The 19,160-nt window shown below is 34.2% G+C and overlaps 4 protein-coding genes across 4 annotated transcripts; 2 read left to right on the forward strand and 2 right to left on the reverse strand.

The window, feature by feature from the left end:
* Positions 1–670: 670 nt before the first annotated feature.
* On the forward strand, positions 671–3,041 carry LOC149398668 (Tetratricopeptide repeat (TPR)-like superfamily protein). Its single transcript, XM_089615350.1, has one exon. It carries the CDS (start codon positions 694–696, stop codon positions 2,782–2,784), a length of 2,091 nt encoding a protein of 696 aa, XP_089471476.1. The 5' UTR covers positions 671–693; the 3' UTR covers positions 2,785–3,041.
* Positions 3,042–10,609: 7,568 nt separating this feature from the next.
* On the forward strand, positions 10,610–13,674 carry LOC149398669 (RmlC-like cupins superfamily protein). The gene is made up of 6 exons (XM_089615794.1): positions 10,610–10,875; positions 11,011–11,060; positions 11,180–11,218; positions 11,344–11,372; positions 11,730–11,896; positions 12,981–13,674. Exons 1-6 carry the CDS (start codon positions 10,748–10,750, stop codon positions 13,483–13,485), a joined length of 918 nt encoding a protein of 305 aa, XP_089471920.1. The 5' UTR covers positions 10,610–10,747; the 3' UTR covers positions 13,486–13,674.
* Positions 13,675–14,004: 330 nt separating this feature from the next.
* LOC149398670 (uncharacterized) lies at positions 14,005–16,153 on the reverse strand. The gene is made up of 4 exons (XM_089615661.1): positions 16,027–16,153; positions 15,096–15,392; positions 14,420–14,551; positions 14,005–14,294 (listed from the first exon to the last, which is right to left on the reverse strand). Exons 2-3 carry the CDS (start codon positions 15,372–15,374, stop codon positions 14,453–14,455), a joined length of 378 nt encoding a protein of 125 aa, XP_089471787.1. The 5' UTR covers positions 15,375–15,392; positions 16,027–16,153; the 3' UTR covers positions 14,005–14,294; positions 14,420–14,452.
* An 891-nt stretch (positions 16,154–17,044) lies between these two features.
* LOC149398671 (uncharacterized) lies at positions 17,045–18,951 on the reverse strand. Its single transcript, XM_089615617.1, has 4 exons — positions 18,908–18,951; positions 18,071–18,335; positions 17,615–17,746; positions 17,045–17,449 (listed from the first exon to the last, which is right to left on the reverse strand). Exons 2-4 carry the CDS (start codon positions 18,311–18,313, stop codon positions 17,249–17,251), a joined length of 576 nt encoding a protein of 191 aa, XP_089471743.1. The 5' UTR covers positions 18,314–18,335; positions 18,908–18,951; the 3' UTR covers positions 17,045–17,248.
* Between the last annotated feature and the right edge of the window lie 209 nt (positions 18,952–19,160).

Genomic DNA, 19,160 nt, shown 5'->3' on the forward strand with positions numbered 1-19,160 from the left:
CTCTGGCCATGCTCTTCGTCGTCCTCGATCTCGGTGAGAGAGAGGTAAGTATGGGAAATTAGTCGCACGAATTTACATGAAAACCTATGTTACGTTTAAACCACCAAATATTTTGTAAAATATGATGAAATAATGCATGAATTTAGGTTTTTATTTCAATTGTCTCATACATTTGAAAAAAAAAACAATAGATAGAAGGAAAAATTATACAAAATTGCCACTTGAAACTAATTGATTAGAAAATAGCTCAAATTTTAAAGTTTTAGCAAAGTAGTCAAAATTATGTTGTCGATTTTTTTTTTACAGCAAGATTAATTTTTTTTTACAATTATTATAAGCAATTTATCACTTTCATAAATATAAATATTAATTTTAAGATTAATTTTGTTTATGAAACTTGATTACTGCATATTTTGGTTATTACTCTAATTTTAGGCAAACTTTAACTATTTTACAAATTCTTATCTTCAAATCGATTATTTAACCAAATCAGTCTAAGATAAAATTAAATATTTCCAAAAGTTAAATTAAAAGATAAAACTTTAATTTTATGGCACACCGCATTAGTAAATTTTTTTTTTTTTTTTTTGGCTGGTTCAATTCAAGGTATTTTAGCCAAATGAAAAATATTTTTCAAAATTTATGATATGCTAGAATGGCATATCTCTTTTTGAAGCACAAACACATGCATAGATGAGTTCTTCGAGCCAGAATGAACTGCTCAACGCACTCCTGAGAAACCCCATCGCCGTGAAGTCAAAACGCCAAGCCAAACAACTCCACGCGCAGATACTCAAAACTAAATCCCACTCGCGCTCTCACCTCACCTATCTCCTCTCAATCTACTCCCACTTGAACCTCTTCACAGACTCTCTTCTTCTCTTCGAAACCCTTCGCTCTTCTTCTTCCTCTGTTCCTCCACCGCCATTGGCATGGAAGTCCATCATCAAAACCTTCGCTTCCAACGGCTATTATCATCGCTCCGTCGCTTGCTTCATCGAAATGAGAGCTTCTCGGATATACCCAGATCACAATGTGTTCCCATCTGTGCTCAAATCTTGCGCCATCATCATGGACTGGAAGCTCGGCGAGTCCGTTCACGGCTCGATCGTCAGGCACGGGTTCGATTCGGATCTCTACACTTGCAACGCTCTCATGAACATGTACTCCAAGTTCCGGAATAACGCCCACGAGCTGTTCGACGAAATGCCTGAACGAAACCCGGTGAAGAAAGTGTTCGATGCGATGCCGAACAAGGACGTTGTTTCTTGGAACACCGTGATCGCTTCAGGGAACGAGATTTCTCTTCTCGCGGAGATGGGAATCGCCGGATTGAAACCCGACTCGTTCACGCTCTCGAGCGTCCTTCCGATCCTGTCGAAACGCGTCGACGACGACCAAGCCTCGAAGGGAAAAGAAATCCACGCGTACGCGATCCGAAACGGCTTCGACTCCGACGTGTTCCTCCGAAGCAGCCTCGTCGACGTGTACGCCAAGTCAGCCCTGACGGAATATTCCCTCCGGGTCTTCGCCACGTCACTGCGCCGGGACGCCATCCTCTGGAACTCGGTCATCTCCGGCTGCGTTCAAAATGGCCTCTCCGACGAGGCTTTGGGCTTTTTCCGGCGAATGTTGAAAGCCCAAATCAGGCCCAAGCCCGTGACTTTCTCGAGCCTCATCCCGGCCTGTGCCCACCCGACCGCCCTCCGCCTCGGAAAGCAACTTCACTGCCAATCTTTCCGATCAAACTTCGACGGAAACGAGTTCATCGCGAGCTCGCTCATCGACATGTACGCGAAATCCGGCGACGTAACGACCTCCCGGAGAATCTTCGACCGGATCGAACGGCCCGACAAAGTCTCTTGGACCGCCATCGTGATGGGCTACGCTTTAAACGGCCACGCCAGCGAAGCCATAAAAATGTTCGAGAAAATGAAAACCGACGGACGAACCAACCCGTGCTACGTGACGTTCATCGCGGTTTTGACCGCTTGTAGCCACGCGGGCTTGGTCGACGAAGCCCGGGGCTACTTCGAGTCGATGAAGCGAGATTTCAACACCGACCCGGGTTTGGAACATTACGCGGCAATGGCGGACCTCCTCGGCCGGGCCGGGAGGTTAGAAGAAGCGTACGATCTCATCGATCGAATGAAAATAAACCCCAACGCGACGATTTGGCTAACGCTCTTGTTCGGTTGCCGGGTCCACAAGAACTCGGAGCTCGCCGAGCGAGTCTCCGAGAAGATCCTGTCGACCGACCCGACGAACGTCGGGGCCCACGTGATGATGTCGAACATCTACGCCTCGGCCAAGAAGTGGAGAGACGTATCGAGGGTCAGGGTTTCGATGCGGAGAATGGGTTTGAGGAAAAAACCCGGGTGCAGTTGGATCGAGGTCGGGGACGAGGTCCACGCCTTCGTGGCGGGCGACACGTGTCACCCTAGCCACCGTCGGATCGAGGAGGCTCTGGGGGTTCTGACGGAGAGGATGGAGAGGGAAATGGGCTACGTTCCCGACACGAGCGAGGTTCTTCACGACGTGGACGAGGAGCAGAAGAGGGCGTTGGTGAGAGGGCATAGCGAGAGGCTCGCGATCGCGTTCGGGATCTTGAGCACTCCCGTGGGGTCCACGATTAGGGTCGCCAAGAACATCAGGGTTTGCGCCGATTGCCACGTGGCGATCAAGATGATGTCGTGGATCGCGGGGCGGGAGATCGTCGTGAGGGACAACACGCGGTTCCACCATTTCAAACACGGGGTTTGCTCGTGCCGAGATTATTGGTAGTTGCTATATAAGGAGTACTATTAGTATATGATTGGTTGCTTTTAACATTTTTTTTTTGTAGCGCTTCTTTTATTGGTCTTTTAATCCGTTAGTTAAGTTCGGTAACTAAGGATTCGTTCCGAATCCGAAAAAGTGAAAAGTTGAAGGAAAGTGAACCTAGTAAGAGAAATGCAGAGGAAAACCAAAATTCTTTGTTATATTTGGAAGCGGTGAATGAATCATTTTCTTTCCGTAAGTCTTGGTAATTAAACCGCACTTAAGCATTGGTAATTAGTATATGATTGGTTGCTTTTAACATTTTTGTAGCGCTTCTTTTATCGGTCTTTTAATCCGTTAGTTAAGTTCGGTAACTAAGGATTCGTTCTGAATCCGAAAAAGTGAAAAGAAGGAAAATGAACCTAGTAAAGAGAAATGCAGAGGAAAACCAAAATTCTTTGTTATATTTGGAAGCGGTGAAAGAATCATTTTCTTTCCGTAAGTCTTGGTAATTAAACCGCACTTAAGCATTGGTAATTAGTATATGATTGGTTGCTTTTAACATTTTTGTAGCGCTTCTTTTATTGGTCTTTTAATTCGTTAGTTTAAGTTCGGTAATGTTGCATCATTTCCTTTTACTAAGGATTCGTTCTGAATCCGAAAACTGCGTGGGAAAGTGAAAATTCGAAGGAAAGTGAACGTAGTGAGAGAAATGCATAGTTAATTAAACCGCACTTAAGCATTGTAATCTTTGAGGTCATAGTTAATACAAAACTCCCCACAAACGGATTCTCTTCCTCAGATCGTATGGCTACTAGCTCATCGACTTCCATGGAAGCATGAAGTTCTTGGATATTCACTCTGATTATGTTCAACATTATTGCAAATAAGTTGGATATGAACAACTTTTCGGTGTGGCGTGAGCAAATTGTATATACAGTTCGAGGTCATGAGCTTGATGACTTCCTTCTTGGCACATGAGTGGCCTTTTTTAAGCAAATGCTTGAATATACCTTCTTGGCACATTTAATATTGAGGAAATATTGATTATTTGTGAGAAAGCAATTAAAATGTTATATTTTTCAATTGAGTATATTAGGGTATTCAATAAAATTAGGGTAAATGTAAAATATACGTAAAAGCAAAATAATGAAAAGCTCAATATAATATATTATACGTCGAGGTTTGAAGGTAATATATTGAGCATATATGTTGTCATGAATTTTTAGCATTTGCGAACTATATTAAAATTTGGAGTATATCAGTCGGCAAGCGATATATTAGTAAAATATCATCGATATAATTGATAATCGGTGTTAAAATCGTTATAGCATATCAATCGATATATTTGATAGCATTAATATCAATATCTGAATTTGTGTTTAAAATTAGTCATTTCAGTGTCAGTTAAATTTTAACAAATATGATTAAAATATATGATTTATGGCTTTTTCTTTGGATTAAATTCTCTCATTAAGAACCTTTTTTATTCCATTTTTTAATTAACCTAGATTAACATAGTTAATGTAACACCACATTATAAAATATATAGTTGAGTGTGGCATGGCATCCATACATATATTGTGCCACTCATGTTGTTGTGGTTGACTTGCTTTTTGCGCATTGTCAAAAACATGAATGCTCAGAAATTTAAGAATGAAAAAAATACTACTAAAATAATCTTAATTTATTGTACAACTTCTTAAGTGAATACATAGTAATATAAAATTATCATACATAGAAAGTTAATATTCTGTTGACGATGGTTGTGACTGTTGCAATATTTTCATATGCAAGTGCACATAATCGCTCAAGTAATATAATCGTAAAAAAGTTGATCCAACGAAAGCTATGCTTAATCGAAACTTAATTAACTAACAACAAGTGAACTCAAGGATAGCAAGGTGATTATCAACTAAAATTACAGAAAATATATAAACAAGCAAATTAAATACGAATATGAGAAAGGCAAGTGCAACAACTTCACTAATCTCTCATATGGTCGGGATTCTTACAACTACGTACGATTTTTTGGTTCTCTCTCTCTTCACTAAGCGCACTCACGTAATATTATCGTTTAATCTCTCGAGAGCATCTAACTTGAATTCCTAACCTCGTCTCTGCCTATGTCAATACCGAATTTTTATCTCTTGATCTCAAACCCTAAAAATATGACAAACATTACAATCAAGAGTGTACACATGACTTCGTAGTCGCCTAACTATCTATAGCTTAGGATTGTACTATAGTGAACTAATCCTTATGCACGATTATTAATCCTCTCTCGAACAATTAAATAATCTTAGAAATCATGAATGAGGTAATGAATCTGAAACAAGCATTAAGCACAATATTAATTCAAGCGATGGACATGATGAACAAAAAAATACTTCAATTAAATAAATACGAATCCACAACCATATTTAAGCAAAGCTAATCCATCACCCTCTCGGGGATTAGTTCATGGCGGCGAGATTAACATAAAATAAAAATCAAACCATGAAAACTAAATTAAAATGAAGCATAATAAACGGGAGTTCCAAAAAAATAAGAGGATAGAAGAAACGCTAAATTCGATCGTGGTGGTGCTAGTGGTGGTGCTAGTGGTGGAACAGGTCTTCTTCTCTGTTTCTTTTTCTCTCCCGGCGAGCCAAACAGAAAAAACTAAACTCTAAAATAAAGTAACTTGTGTTTTTAGAAGCTCTAAGTCGTATGTAGGTTTACAAAGTGTTCTCGGAGCTATAAGGACCTTGGAATGGATCCGATAGCTCAAAACGGGCTAAAATTGCGAATTTTAATGTTGCTGGCTCATTAGTGCGCGAAAAGCAGCGTGCGGTGTGAGGATGATTCTGCCGGGCGTACTCGTGCTTGAAACAGTCATATCTCTTTGTTCTGATGTCCGATTTTTGCAAGTAAATATGTTGGAAAGCTAAGAGAAAGTTCTATCCAATGGTAGAAATAATTTATCCAAAATCATCAATAAAGAATCTCAAAATCGTGCAAAACAGGACGCTGTATTTCTTATTTCGCTCTAAGTTATCCAAACGTATCTGAATCATCTTGAATTACTTTGATTACATCTTTAACACTAAAATACTCTTTCAAATCTACAATTCACTAAAAAAATACACTAAAATCTATCAAACGCATGTGTGCGTTGACTCACATATATAGTAGCCCATTATGAACGAAAGGAAATAATATTGTAGTAGTGATATTGGATTGATATTGAATATATGAACCCCACTACTACCTACTTATATGAGGAGACAAAAAAATATATTCATATTTATATATATGTTTAGGAAAAATGTCCAAAATATCATGGAATATTGTAACATCTTGATTGACACCGACAACTTTTGTGCGATTCAATCTGTTTAAGATTTTTTTTAAAAAATTTCTATTTTCGTTAAGATTGTTTTTTATTCTTTCTACATTGAATATCTTCATTGGATATTGTCTCAGCAATCCTAATGAGAACATTCAGCTCATCGTCCTCTATAAAGATATAATTATGCCCATTAGAGCTTTTTAAAAAAATTATAACAAACTAAACTATCTCAAACGTTATGTTTACGATCTAACCAACGTTTAAGATTTTTTTTAAATAGCTAAAACGCTGATGTGTTCTTCTTTAAAGTGTTTCAAAATCTCATTTTTTTCCTCTTACACGTTTTTTGCTCTACTGCACGATTTTTTTTCCTTTTTTCAAAATTCGTTATTAATATAGCATAATAAGTAATGATAATTTTATTATCATTTTTATAGGAAACCGTTACTCGAATTTAGTTACTCTATCCCCCTCTCTCGTTCAAACTGATATTTTCACGATGGTATGATCTCTCCCTCTCCCTTTTTTTACAACGTTTTTTTCTCTCTTCTCTCTCACCAGCTGATTGTCAGCATCTTTGAACTGCAACGTCGACCACCGCATCCGTTTACGCCACCATGCTCTCGATCGCACGTTCCTGGAATTAGCTAGAAATTATATGTAAATAATTGTAAATTTTTGGAAAGTTTATGCAAATTACATTACAAAACTTTTGATTTCCTTCAATATAGCGTGTTGGTTTGAAGCAGTCCTAGAAAGTCAGAATCAATAACACCTGACATTAATTGCCGATTTTTTCAAATTATTTCCGTCTTATTTTTATTCATTTTATCGGCTTTAATAATAAGGGTATTTCAGTCAATTATAGTTGACAGTCAAGACTGTTTGACTATTTTGTCAAACGTTTGCAAACGTTGGCTAATTCTAAAAATTGAATTTTTATTTTGGTTACAAATCTACAGTGGTCTTTTTTAATGCGTTGTACGGTATTTAGGCGGCTTAAATATATTGTAAAGGTAAAAATAGGATATTGTTTGTCTTGAGTGCGTGAAATCTCATGTTGCATTTATTTGTGAGCGACTAAGATTGAGTCTAACTTGAAATCTGCATATAGGTATAAAATATAAGAAATGTATTTCGCTTAGTTAAATAGGGCTGAATCCGAATCCTTATGTTTTTAAAATTTTTATATCCGAATCCTAATTTTTCGTTTTTAAAAATTCGGTCCAATATCTGGTGTAATTTAGTCTAAAATTGATATTCGGTTATACGTTTCTTTAATCCAAATCCAGTTTTATATCAAGTTTAAAGAAAACGGCTATCCAGTTTTTAAAATGCATATCCGGTTCTAAAACTATTACAGTGATCAAAATACGAATACAAACGAGTCATATAAAGCTAAAAAATAATAGTCCATAGTTTAAAATTGAATAAAAAGTAAAATTCAAAAGGACACTCGTCTTCACGAATCCATACGTTCTCGTCTCCAACTACCAAAACATGCAAATATCATAATAAAATAAACATACAATTGAAACTATACTAACAACATTACCTTGTGAGATCACATAATCAAGTTGTAGTTATAGGAGTAGGAGTTGATATATGAGAAGCCTCTTCTTCCATGTCAGCTTGACCATCATCAAGTTATTATGACATAAAGTTAAAATAAATTAGTTTTAATAAATAAATGGCAAATGAACTTGTCAAATTAAAAGTCATGAAGTCTTTTTTTTTTTTTTTCCAAAATCGTGAGATCTGAATAAAATTAAAGATCCGAGTTTAATTTTTTAAATAAAAAAAAAAATTCGGTTATATAACCGATATATGAATTTGCCTAAAAATTCGGTTTTTGAAATTGGATCGATTATCCGAATCCGAATTTCGGTTATCGGAAGTGGCTCTAAATATCGATTTTGGATCGATTTGAATATCGATTTTATCCGATTTTTTGTTCGATTTTGTACGGTCCTAAGTTAAAGACCGTTATACTATCTACAATTCATTAGCATATTTATTTATTTTTATCGTACTACAACCATTTAACTATTCATCAATTCATTGCCTAAACTATATTTTATCAGATAGTACACCCGTCTAAGCAATTCCTACACCGTCTTCTAGAAGAGTGCATATGGATTTTTATTTTTGTTATTTGTTGAATAAATTGATGGGTTATTTGTGCAACTTTTTCCCTAAAAGAAACCCAAGAATAAGTGCTTATCTCTTTAGTGCTCATTGCTTCCTTTTTTCCGAATAAGCATATAGAATAACATGCCCACTTTATGAGGATTCCATGCGTATTTATATATATTATATATTATATATATATATATATATATATATAATATATATATACATATATATAATGAGGCAAAATTAGCCTAAATTTATAATGCGTGTGAAGAATGAGATATAGAAAATAATGAACTTGAATATTTTATCCGGGTTGACTTTTGTGTGACCATGATATCTATACTTGAACTTGAAACGAACAAGAAAACTTCATGATTAAATTTAAAAGAAGGATATGAAAAGTGCAAACATCATCATGTGTAATTGATATATCATCATTGAGAAATTTAAACCACCACGATATGATGATGAAAGAAAAGGCATAAGAAGAAGAAAAAAGAATGTAATATATATTAAGGTTGAAAATTGAAATTAATTGGCTTCAAAATTCCACACGTTATTCTACCTCATAGCAAAGATTAACTTAAAACAAACAACGTCACTTCTCTCGCCGAATCAGCTATAGAGTTTGAGTCAATTAGACTTTCTTTTCTTTATTCGTTTTCCTCTTATTCATTAATCTGTTTTATATTATTTTGTCAAGATTTGAGATATGGGATTCACTTGTCTTTTTGTTGTCTACGTTTAATCACTCGTCATGCTTTTGTATTAATGATGTCAGTGTTTAAAAGGCCCACCGAATTTGTTGGGCCCAATTTCAAATTTTCAATATGGTCCACTCACCAAAAAATTGGGCCACTAATTATCTTAAGCCAACATTAAAATTGATGACGATTGCTTAGCTAATCTTTATTATTATATTTATAAGAAAAAATTGTTCGTAGTTGGTTTTATATTTGCTCGCCCCTCACTCACGCCGTCCCATTAATAATATTTCATGGTCACAATACATTTCCCTTTTTTGTAAGGTAACAAATACTTTGTGAACTTTATTTCAAAAAGAAAAGTAGTGAGTGAAGTATGTTTGATGGACAAAAATGAAATTGTTGAATATTTTTCCCTCTTTTATGTAGTTGGAATGTGGTTTTCATCAATAAATAAAAATAAATAAATACCTTCCAAAACAACATTACTTTGATTTTTTATTTTTTTCATCAATTTTTATGAATAGGCAATCAAATACAGCGACACTTAATTATGGGATTAGATATTAGTTATTTTATTTTTCTCTTAAAGGTTTAGGAGAAGTATATTGTGGTATACTTCGGAGCAACTTCTTCTGCTTTATTTTATTTTTTCTTTGTACGCGTTAAAACAAAATGAATTTTAAAGAATTCAACAACTCCGTTACTATGCTACTCTATTGAGTGTTCTTCTAGATATCTCTGCTCTAGTGGCAAAACATAGATATCTACAAATTTATTTTCTAACTATCTCATTTTTATAAGTTCAATGGAAATGTATACGAAAAAGAAAAAAAAAAAAAAGAAAAAAAAAAGAAAGAGTAGTCTTTGGTATATACTTCCTGGACCTATTGAGATAGAAATGTGGCCTAAAAGATAATATACATACCAACAAAAAAAAATACTCACTATGGCACTTGGGACAGTTCAGCATTTAATTCTAAAAGTTGGATATAGGTTTATCATTTAATTCTGAAAGTTGTAATCGATCAATATAACATCATGTGGGAGACAAATATAAAAAGTTAATTTGGATTAATATGACCAAGAAATTTGGATTATATCCTAATGATAATATGAAATTCGGAAGATATGTCTCGTTAGACCAAATACTATTGGTAAGCACTTTCTTCTTTCTCAACTTAATTGCGTTTTTCGCATCTTGGTGCATAAAACGGGGAGGATATTATTTAAAAATCTTCTCATCATAAACCATCAATTCAAACGACAAAATGTTTTTTTTTTTAATAACTTGTGATAAAATTCCCTATAAGATAATTATCCGGGTCAAATTTTTCTTCAATTGTTTTATAGTTATCTGAACTTGATAGGAAAGTTTAAAAAAAAAATAAAAATAAAAATAAAAATAAAGGTGGCATGCAAATTGCAGTGCAACGGCTAGCTAGGCTTGAAAAAAAAAATTGTCCTAAACTAAAATGTTTATATAAGTTTAAGGCATTGCATAATCACAACGTTATGATGACATCATATATATGTATGTTATGTAAATCCCCTGATCTCAAGCAAAGTCCATGTGGGTCTTATTGGCCGCCAACACTTAAAACACTTTGACCTTTCATTTATTATTTCTCTCTTTTTATTTTTCAAGTGCTTTTCCTTACAAATGACTTCTCTCTCTCTCACACACACACACACAAAAACGTGTATATATAGCCTTCAAATATCTTGCTTTCTCTTCTCACAACTTCTACGCAAGACACAAAAGCTGATTCCAAAGTTGAATTGCTTAGACATAAAGAAAGAAAGAGAAATAATGCCGGAGAGAGAGAATTTTGTGATTGATGATCATGTTTTTGATGAGCCTCGCAATGTGGTGAAGAAGTTTTTGGCTAGGCCTCAACTTGAAGGTTTAGGGGCAACAGTTAGAAGAAGCATAGGAAGGTACAAAAAAAAAAAAAATACAGATATATGATCATTTCCTATTCATCCATATTTATTGATGATTAATGGATAATTATGACTATGAGATATAATTTGGAATAGTAATTCATGGGTTTATTCATTTGGTTTCATCAGATTTGAGCTGAAATACTTTGATCCTTTTCTTGCTTTGGATGAATTCTCAGGTGGGTCTCTAATTTATTTATTTATTATTTTATTTTTTTGGTATTGCTAAAACTTTATTTTTCATCTTATGTTTGATTTAATTTAATCCTCTATTGTATTATTGTGCTATTATTTGCAGTTACTGCTCCAGCTGGGTTCCCTGATCACCCACATAGAGGTCTCTCTAGAACATCAATTCAATTTGCTAAAAATAATTACCTCATTTTTTTATACGGCCAAATTTTAAAACAATTTTATATTCTAAGTTCTAACTACTCTTTTTATTTTATTTTTATCAAACAGGATTTGAGACGGTGACGTACATGTTACAGGTATAAACTTATATATATGATATGTGTAGCCCTCTTATAAATGAAACTATCTTAGCTAAACTTTATATCACAAAGAAAATAATGCATGTACTAACTACTTAGTCATGCTTTACATTATAAGTAATAAAGTAGATAGGGGTAAAATGGTAATAAAAAATGTTTGTGGAGCTAATGGCTAAGAGCTAATTTATAATTGGATGCAATAAGAATAGATAAATATGTTCAAAAAATTATATACAATATGGCATGACAATCACATAGCCAACAAGAAAGAATTATTAGGTTTGGCTTGGCAGGCAAGAGATATAATATATCATTGTTAATTAATTAATTTTTCATAAATAATGAAATAATTAGGGGTCGATTACGCATGAAGATTTTGAAGGACATAAGGGAACAATAGAAGCTGGCGATTTGCAATGGATGACCGCAGGAAGAGGAATTGTTCATTCTGAAATGCCTTCTTCTCATGGAACACAAAAAGGTCTACAATTATGGATTAATTTGCCTTCCAAACACAAAATGTGAGTTTTTCTGTTTATTTTATTTTTATAATTATATTTATTATATACACATATATACTAAAATTTGAAATTAATTTTAACTTTTATACATATATCCGCTTTAGGAATGAAAATAGTAATTTTTTATAATGGAAAAATGAATCATATATATATAATTACCATAAGATGAATATTAATTTTATGTAATTCTTATGAAACTTAGTTGAATATAAATAAACTACGTAGTACATATTCAAGAAAGTGAAAGCATGACGTTAACTTGATGTCACAAAGTAGTATACGTGTCAAAAGTTTGGGTAACAATAAAATAAAAAGTTGCTTAATAGCAACGACATTATAAATGTTCTTCAAACTTTTCAAACGAATTTATGTGCTAGAACTTTATTTTATGTCATTCAAGAAGATATGATGTTTCTAAATGTGGTTTAAACTTTTCAAAAACTATGTGCTCAATATACCAAATACCAACAACGAATCTTCTACGCACCAACACATAGTTTTTTTGGGTTTTTTTTTTTAAAAAAATAAATAAAACGTAAATAAGAATATAACTTTGCTAAAGATAGGATATTGGAAAAACGGTTTTCAAAGTGGCACTACTCATACTTAACGGATCAAAAAAAATTTATTTTTGTTTTTTTAGCATCTATAGCACTAAATTTTGTGGTTCATATACTAATCACAAATTGCATATTACCAAACATAACTAACTCTTAATATATATTATTTCATTAAATATCTTATTAAAAAATCCCGACAAATATGATTACAAAATAATTTGTACTTTATTAACATATTTGATGAAAGATTTAATGATACAGTGAAAATAAAAATGTGGTTTCCTAATGTGCAAATTCTGTTGAAAATAAAAATGGAAATTTTTAGACAAGGCCGAAAATAAAAAATAAAAGTTGAAGGAGGTGAATGAAAAAAAAATGTTTAGGGACTAAAATGTAATCATGTGACAATTGAAGGAATATTTTATAAATTATAATTACTACGTGTAACTAATATTTGTATGTACTACAATTTTACAAATCGAGAATATAACCAATTACACCTATTATTCTATTGTTATCAATAGGATTGAACCAAGGTATCAAGAAATGCTAAGTAAAGACGTCGCTGAAGTATCGAGAGACGGTATCAAGGTTAGAGTTATAGCCGGAGAAGCCTTGGGAACCAAGTCACCGATCTACACAAGAACGCCAACGATGTACTTAGATTTCACGCTCAAGCCAGGAAGTCATCTTCGACAACCGATACCAATTTCATGGAATGCCTTTGTGTACGTCATAGAAGGCGAAGGAGTCTTTGGAACCTTGAAGTCGTCGCCAGTGACACCTCATCATCTTCTTCTTCTTGGATCCGGGAACGGTTTGGAGGCTTGGAACAAGTCCTCCAAACCCGTTCGCTTCGTCTTGGTGGGAGGCGAGCCAATCGGTGAAACCGTTGCGCAACTTGGACCGTTTGTGATGAACACTAAAGCGGAAATCGATAAAACGATCGAAGACTTCGAAAACTACACAAATGGGTTTGAGAACGCACGGCATTGGAGATCCGAAGCTGCGATTAGACTAGGGTTTTAGATCTTAGTGGGACTAGAGTTTAACATTATTGATGACCAAAGTCGTGTCATGTAAATTAGAAATATGTTTGGTAAGTAGGGATAAGAAATGCCATTTCATTTATTAGTAATTAAAGCACCTGATGTTATTTATGTTGCTATTGTTGTTTTTTTTTTCCCCTCCTATTGCATTTGTGTTGTTTCATTCAAATATTTTTTTAAATAAATTATCCTATATATACAAAATTATATAAATATTGTATGAAGACCCTAAAAGAGAGAGCGTAATTTATTCAGATGAATCAGCAAACTCTCTTATAGTTCTTTTTCGAGTAATTCTTGTAAATTTTTAATCGTCCTTATCGTGAATAGCATGAGAGCTTGTAGAGTCCTTGAGTGAGATTATTGCGTTGAGGATTGGTTTATGAGGGTATAACCGGTTTCGAGGATTATTGCACAATTAATACTTCTCCGATTCGGAGATTCGGAGCTGAACGAGGACACAACTCAAACTTTGGTTTGAGTTAACCACAGTAAAAGGTTGTGTTATTCTTCCATTTATTGTTCAAACTAGTTGCATTTCTAGCAACTTAACACAACATTTTTAAGCAAATCACAGTGATATGAGGATCAGGGGATATTAGGGAGGCTCGGATAATACAGCGCAGGCCTAAACATTTGGACGTTTTCTTCTTTCACAGGATAGTAAGAAGCCCATAGTATTTTGGTTTCGTAGAAGTTTCCGTTCGTGGCCTCCAATGTCAAGTAGAACATAACACCTTCCACTCCAGTTGCTCTCACAACCCTCTTCAGCTCCAAAGCTTCTTCGCCCTATCAAACATGATCAGATATACATAAATGGAAACAATATTCAGAAAAATACACCACAATTTTGTCCATTTGAGTCACCAAAATCTAACATATAATGGGATAAGAATAAGCGGGGAAAAAAAAACCTGTTGGTTTTTGTTGTGAACTTGAATCGCGTACTAGGCGGCGGCTGTCAAACTCTCGCGATCCGCCGGGAACGCCTCGAATCGAGACATAAGGGGAGTTCTCCTTGATACCGAAGGGCTAACGCGGAATCCCTGTTTGATTCACAAAACAAACCATTATATTTCAATCGCCAACGAATGAATGAAATACGTATTTATAACCGATTTCTACATCATCATCAAATATTCGGAATCATCCACTTTTTACACAACACACACACAAGTACTGTAATGCAATATGTAATTTAACATACCTCAGATTCATTAATTATCATGTATCTTTTTAGAGAATATTTTTTAGAGATTAATTTTTTTTATTATCATTATATTTCTTATCTGTGATCTTTTTTTAGAGCATAGTTTCTTTTATGCGATATTTTGGAGCGCCGTTTGGTTATTCATTTTTCAAATGTTGTAATCAATTGCTTGTATGCTTAAGTTTTGCCTCATTAATCACGTCCATTTATTTAATTTTTTCCTCATATATTTGTGTCAATGGGTGGTAATATAGTCTTCAAATGATATGATAACATATATACGTATTTATAACCGATCTCTACACCATCAAATATTCGGAATCATCCACTTTTTACACAACACACACAAGTACTGTAATGTAATATGTAATTTAACATACCTCAGATTCATTGACCTGCGCATAATACGTTTCCAATATAATCGGCTTTTCGGATTCAGTTGGACCATAATGCCTGGGGCGAGATTCCTGTATTGTTAATTCAGCCACGCCGTCCTCAATATCGGGTTCAACCTCTTCACATGGCCATATATATTCCATTTTAGCTCTCGATGCACGGATTAGCTCGCTGGTCTTCCTTTCTTCTTCAAAAATGTTGATTGTTTTGAGATCTCCCAATGTGTATCGCTTTATGGGCTCCGAATTCCCATACTTGATCATGGCGTCGTTTTGATGCTTCTGAAAAAGAGCAAGAACAGGTCGTGAAAAAATCAAATAAAAAAACCCCAAGTCGGATATACTATCAGAACACACCTGTTTCGCGACCGAATCGCTAAATTCTTCGTATTTCAGATCAAATCACATTGTTCTGTTTTTTTTTTTTTTTTTTTTTTTTTTTTTTTTTTTTTTTTTATCTCTATGTTTTCTTTTTATATTAAAACCACATTTTTTTTTTCATTTTATTATATTTATTTTTACATAAAAAGTTGGTATTAAGCTATGTTTTTGGATCTGCATATTGCCATGTTTTTGGTCAAAGCTAAAATTTTGCAGACAAATAGATTCGACAAACCATAGTAAAAAAAAAAAAAAAAAAAAAAAAAATCAGCCCACACACAAAAAGCTCGGGAAAAAATAAAAGATCAAGAATTGATTTGCAACTGAATCCCTAAATTAATCATTCGCATTACAGAATAGAGAAATTCGTCCGTATTTGTAATCGTACGTTTCTCATCTTCGTTTTACTCGAACTTTAATTCTCATCGAATGAAAAACCAGAATGCGAATGAAAATTCCATGACGAGATCGAATTCCATAATCAGCACTAATTTTTGTAAGCCAATCAAAATTAGGAAAGAAGACGAAAGATTACCTCGAATTCTCCAATCTAACTCCGCGAGTGTTTTTTCTCCTCTTTCTGTTTTTTTCTTTCTTTTTCGTTGCAGAGACTTTGCTGAAGTTTATTTATAGGTTTTTGCTGAAATAAACGGGCCGGGCCGCTTATGGTTGTTATTATAAGGGAATAGGGAAAGGATCGTTTTGGTGCTTTTTTTAGATTAATTACAAGAATAGTGTATTTAAATTTTTAATTCAACACCAGTGTCTTTGGAGTTATAAATAATTATTTGAAAATAAAATAATATATTTTGGAAATTTCAAAACCACCCAAATGATAAAAGTATATAAAAAAAAAAACAAATCTTAACTTTGGTAACTTATACACTACTAATATTTGTGTCTAATTTTTAAAAATATTTGATGAATTATTATAGAAAAGTTACAGAATACTTTTATAGACGATACTAATATTTGTGTCTGATTCCCAAAAATATTTGATGAATTATTATATGGAAAGTTACAGAATAGTAATGTGAAGTGCAACATTTCCAGCATAGTGACTATTTTATATTTTTTAAAAATAGTAAGGAACCGCACTATTTCGTATGCCTCAAGCAAGAAGAAAAAAATGTGAATACGCTCATTTTATTTTAGATGCTATGTTTAAACAATTTTTTGAAAATGATTTTTTTTTTTTAATTTTTTTATTATAAATAAATTGTTTTTAAAAAATATGTAAACCTAAACAGAATGATTGTTTACTCTTGATGTTGGATTAGATGTTGGACTTCGTCCTCCATTAATACGAATTTTTTTTTAGCCTGAGTTGATTAGTTTGACCTAGGCCTTGAGATTGATCTCGAGACCCAGCCCACGACACACAGTGAGCTAATCCATTTTTGATTTAGTTATCTGGCTCAACTCACCAGCCTAGTTCTCCGTTTTAGCTCACCAGTCTACTTCTCCGGCTCAGCTCATCGGCTTAGTTTTTCGGCACAGTTCGTCACCAAAGACTGTTTCAACGAGCTCGAGCTGGAATCTCATAGATCTTAGGACTATTTAACAACTACTCTCAATCGTTTCGTCAATTTTAGATCGTGCCACATACGTGTCACGAGATGACATAATCAACGACGACGTGCCTCCAAAATCAGCATATGAGAGGAGGATAAAATGTGGTCCTTCTCACAAGTGTAAGAGTAGTAAAAAGTTCAACCTCTTGATATAAAATGATAATAATAAATAAATAAAACCAATCAGGGGATATTAGGGAGGCTCGGATAATACAGCGCAGGCCTAAACATTTGGACGTTTTCTTCTCTCACAGGAAAGTGAGAAGCCCATTTTATTCTGGTTTCGTAGAAGTCGCCGTTCGTGGCCTCCAATGTCAAGTAGAACAAAACACTTTCCACTCCGGTCGCTCTCACAACCCTCTTCAGCTCCAAAGCTTCTTCGTCCTAACAAACATGATCAGAGATAGATAAATCACACAATCCACGAAAGGCCAAAAGGGAAAGTGGAAACAATATTCAGAAGAAAGAAAAAAAAAATCCGAATTTTGTCCATTTGAGTCACTAAAATCTAACATATAATGGGATAAGAAAAAGTGGGAAAAAAAACACCTGTTGGTTTTTGTTGTGAACTTGAATTGCGTACTTGGCGGCGGATGTCAAACTCTCGCGGTCCGCCGGGAACGCCTCGAATCGAGATAAAAGGGGAGTTCTCATTGATACCGAAGGGCTAACGCGGAAGCCCTGTTTGATTCACAACACAAACCATTATATTTCCACAAAAAAAAATTAGGAAAATAACTAACTTAAACATTTTGACATTGCTAAATATCCAATGTTTGGTAAATCTTAAGTAGATAGCCACTTTCTGATTACAAAACGTTTACTATTTAGCAATGTCAAATATTTAAGTTGACTATTTTGCTAATGAACCCATATTTCAATCGCCAACGAATTAATAAAATGCATACACAAAAAACCGATTTCTACATCGCCAAATATTCGGAATCATCCACTTTTAACACAACACACACAAGTTCCGTAATGTAATATGTAATTTTAACATACCTCAGATTCATTGACCTGCGCATAATACTTTTCCAAAATGATCCGCTTTTCGGTTTCTGTTGGACGGCGATCCCTGGGGCGAGATTCCTGTAATGTTAAATCAGCCACGCGCCATATATATTCCGTTTCAGCTCTCGATGCACGGATTAGCTCGTATGTCTTCCTTTCTTCTTCACAAATGTTTATTATTTTGGGACCTCCCAATGTGTATCGCTTTGGCTTCGAATTCCGATGCCTGATCATGGCGTCGTTTTGATGCTTCTGACTAGAAGAGCAAGAACAGGTTGTGAAAAAATAAAATAAAATAAAATAAAATTAAAAACCCTAAGTTGGATCTACAATCAGAACACACCTATTTCGCGACCGAATCCCTAAATTCTTCGTCCTTCAGATCAAATCACATCGTTCTGTGTTTTTTTTTTATCACTATGTTTTCTTTTTATATTAAAACCACATGTTTTTTTTTTATTTTTCATTCGATTATATTTTTATATAAAAAGTTGGTATTAAGCTATGTTTTTGGATCTACAAGCTAAAATTTTGCAGACAAATAGCTTCGACAAACCCTAGTAAAAAAAAAAATCAGCCCACACACAAAAAGCTCGGGAAAAAAAACAAACGAACAAGAATTAATTTGCAAGTGAATTCCTAAATTAATTATTCGCATTACAGAATAGAGAAATTCGTCCGTATTTGTAATCCTATGTTTCTCATCTTCGTTTTACTCGAACTTTGATTCTCATCGAATTAAAAACCAGAATGCGAATGAAAATTCCATGACGAGATCGAATTCCATAATCAGCTAAATCAAAATTAGGAAAGAAGACGAAAGAGTACCTCGAATTCTCCAATCTAACTCCGCGAGTTTTTTTTTTTTTTTTTTTTTTGTTATTTCTTTCTTTTTCGTTGCAGAGACTCTGCTGAAGTTTATTTATAGGTTTTTGCTGAAATAAACGGGCCGGGCCGCTTATGGTTGTTATTATAAGGGAATAGGAAAAGGATCGTTTTAGTGCTTTTTTTAGATTAATTACAAGAATAGTGTATTTAAATTTTTAAATCAACACCAGTGTCTTTGGAGTTATAAATAATT

This window comes from Urtica dioica, chromosome 5, assembly GCF_054948205.1.
Source record: "Urtica dioica subsp. dioica isolate 48M chromosome 5, U.dioica_male_clone48M_v1_H2, whole genome shotgun sequence".
NCBI classification, from domain to species: domain Eukaryota; kingdom Viridiplantae; phylum Streptophyta; class Magnoliopsida; order Rosales; family Urticaceae; genus Urtica; species Urtica dioica.

Excerpts from the sequence above, each read along its gene's own strand:
- LOC149398668 (XM_089615350.1), top strand. The coding sequence starts at position 694 with ATGAGTTCTTCGAGCCAGAATGAACTGCTCAACGCACTCCTGAGAAAC.
- LOC149398669 (XM_089615794.1), top strand. The coding sequence starts at position 10,748 with ATGCCGGAGAGAGAGAATTTTGTGATTGATGATCATGTTTTTGATGAG. Across the intron at positions 10,876-11,010 it reads GTTAGAAGAAGCATAGGAAG|ATTTGAGCTGAAATACTTTG; the intron begins GTACAAAAAAAA and ends TGGTTTCATCAG. Across the intron at positions 11,373-11,729 it reads CGGTGACGTACATGTTACAG|GGGTCGATTACGCATGAAGA; the intron begins GTATAAACTTAT and ends TGAAATAATTAG.
- LOC149398670 (XM_089615661.1), bottom strand. The coding sequence starts at position 15,374 with ATGATCAAGTATGGGAATTCGGAGCCCATAAAGCGATACACATTGGGA. Across the intron at positions 14,552-15,095 it reads CGCAGGTCAATGAATCTGAG|GGATTCCGCGTTAGCCCTTC; the intron begins GTATGTTAAATT and ends TGAATCAAACAG.
- LOC149398671 (XM_089615617.1), bottom strand. The coding sequence starts at position 18,313 with ATGATCAGGCATCGGAATTCGAAGCCAAAGCGATACACATTGGGAGGT. Across the intron at positions 17,747-18,070 it reads CGCAGGTCAATGAATCTGAG|GGCTTCCGCGTTAGCCCTTC; the intron begins GTATGTTAAAAT and ends TGAATCAAACAG. Across the intron at positions 17,450-17,614 it reads TTCACAACAAAAACCAACAG|GACGAAGAAGCTTTGGAGCT; the intron begins GTGTTTTTTTTC and ends CATGTTTGTTAG.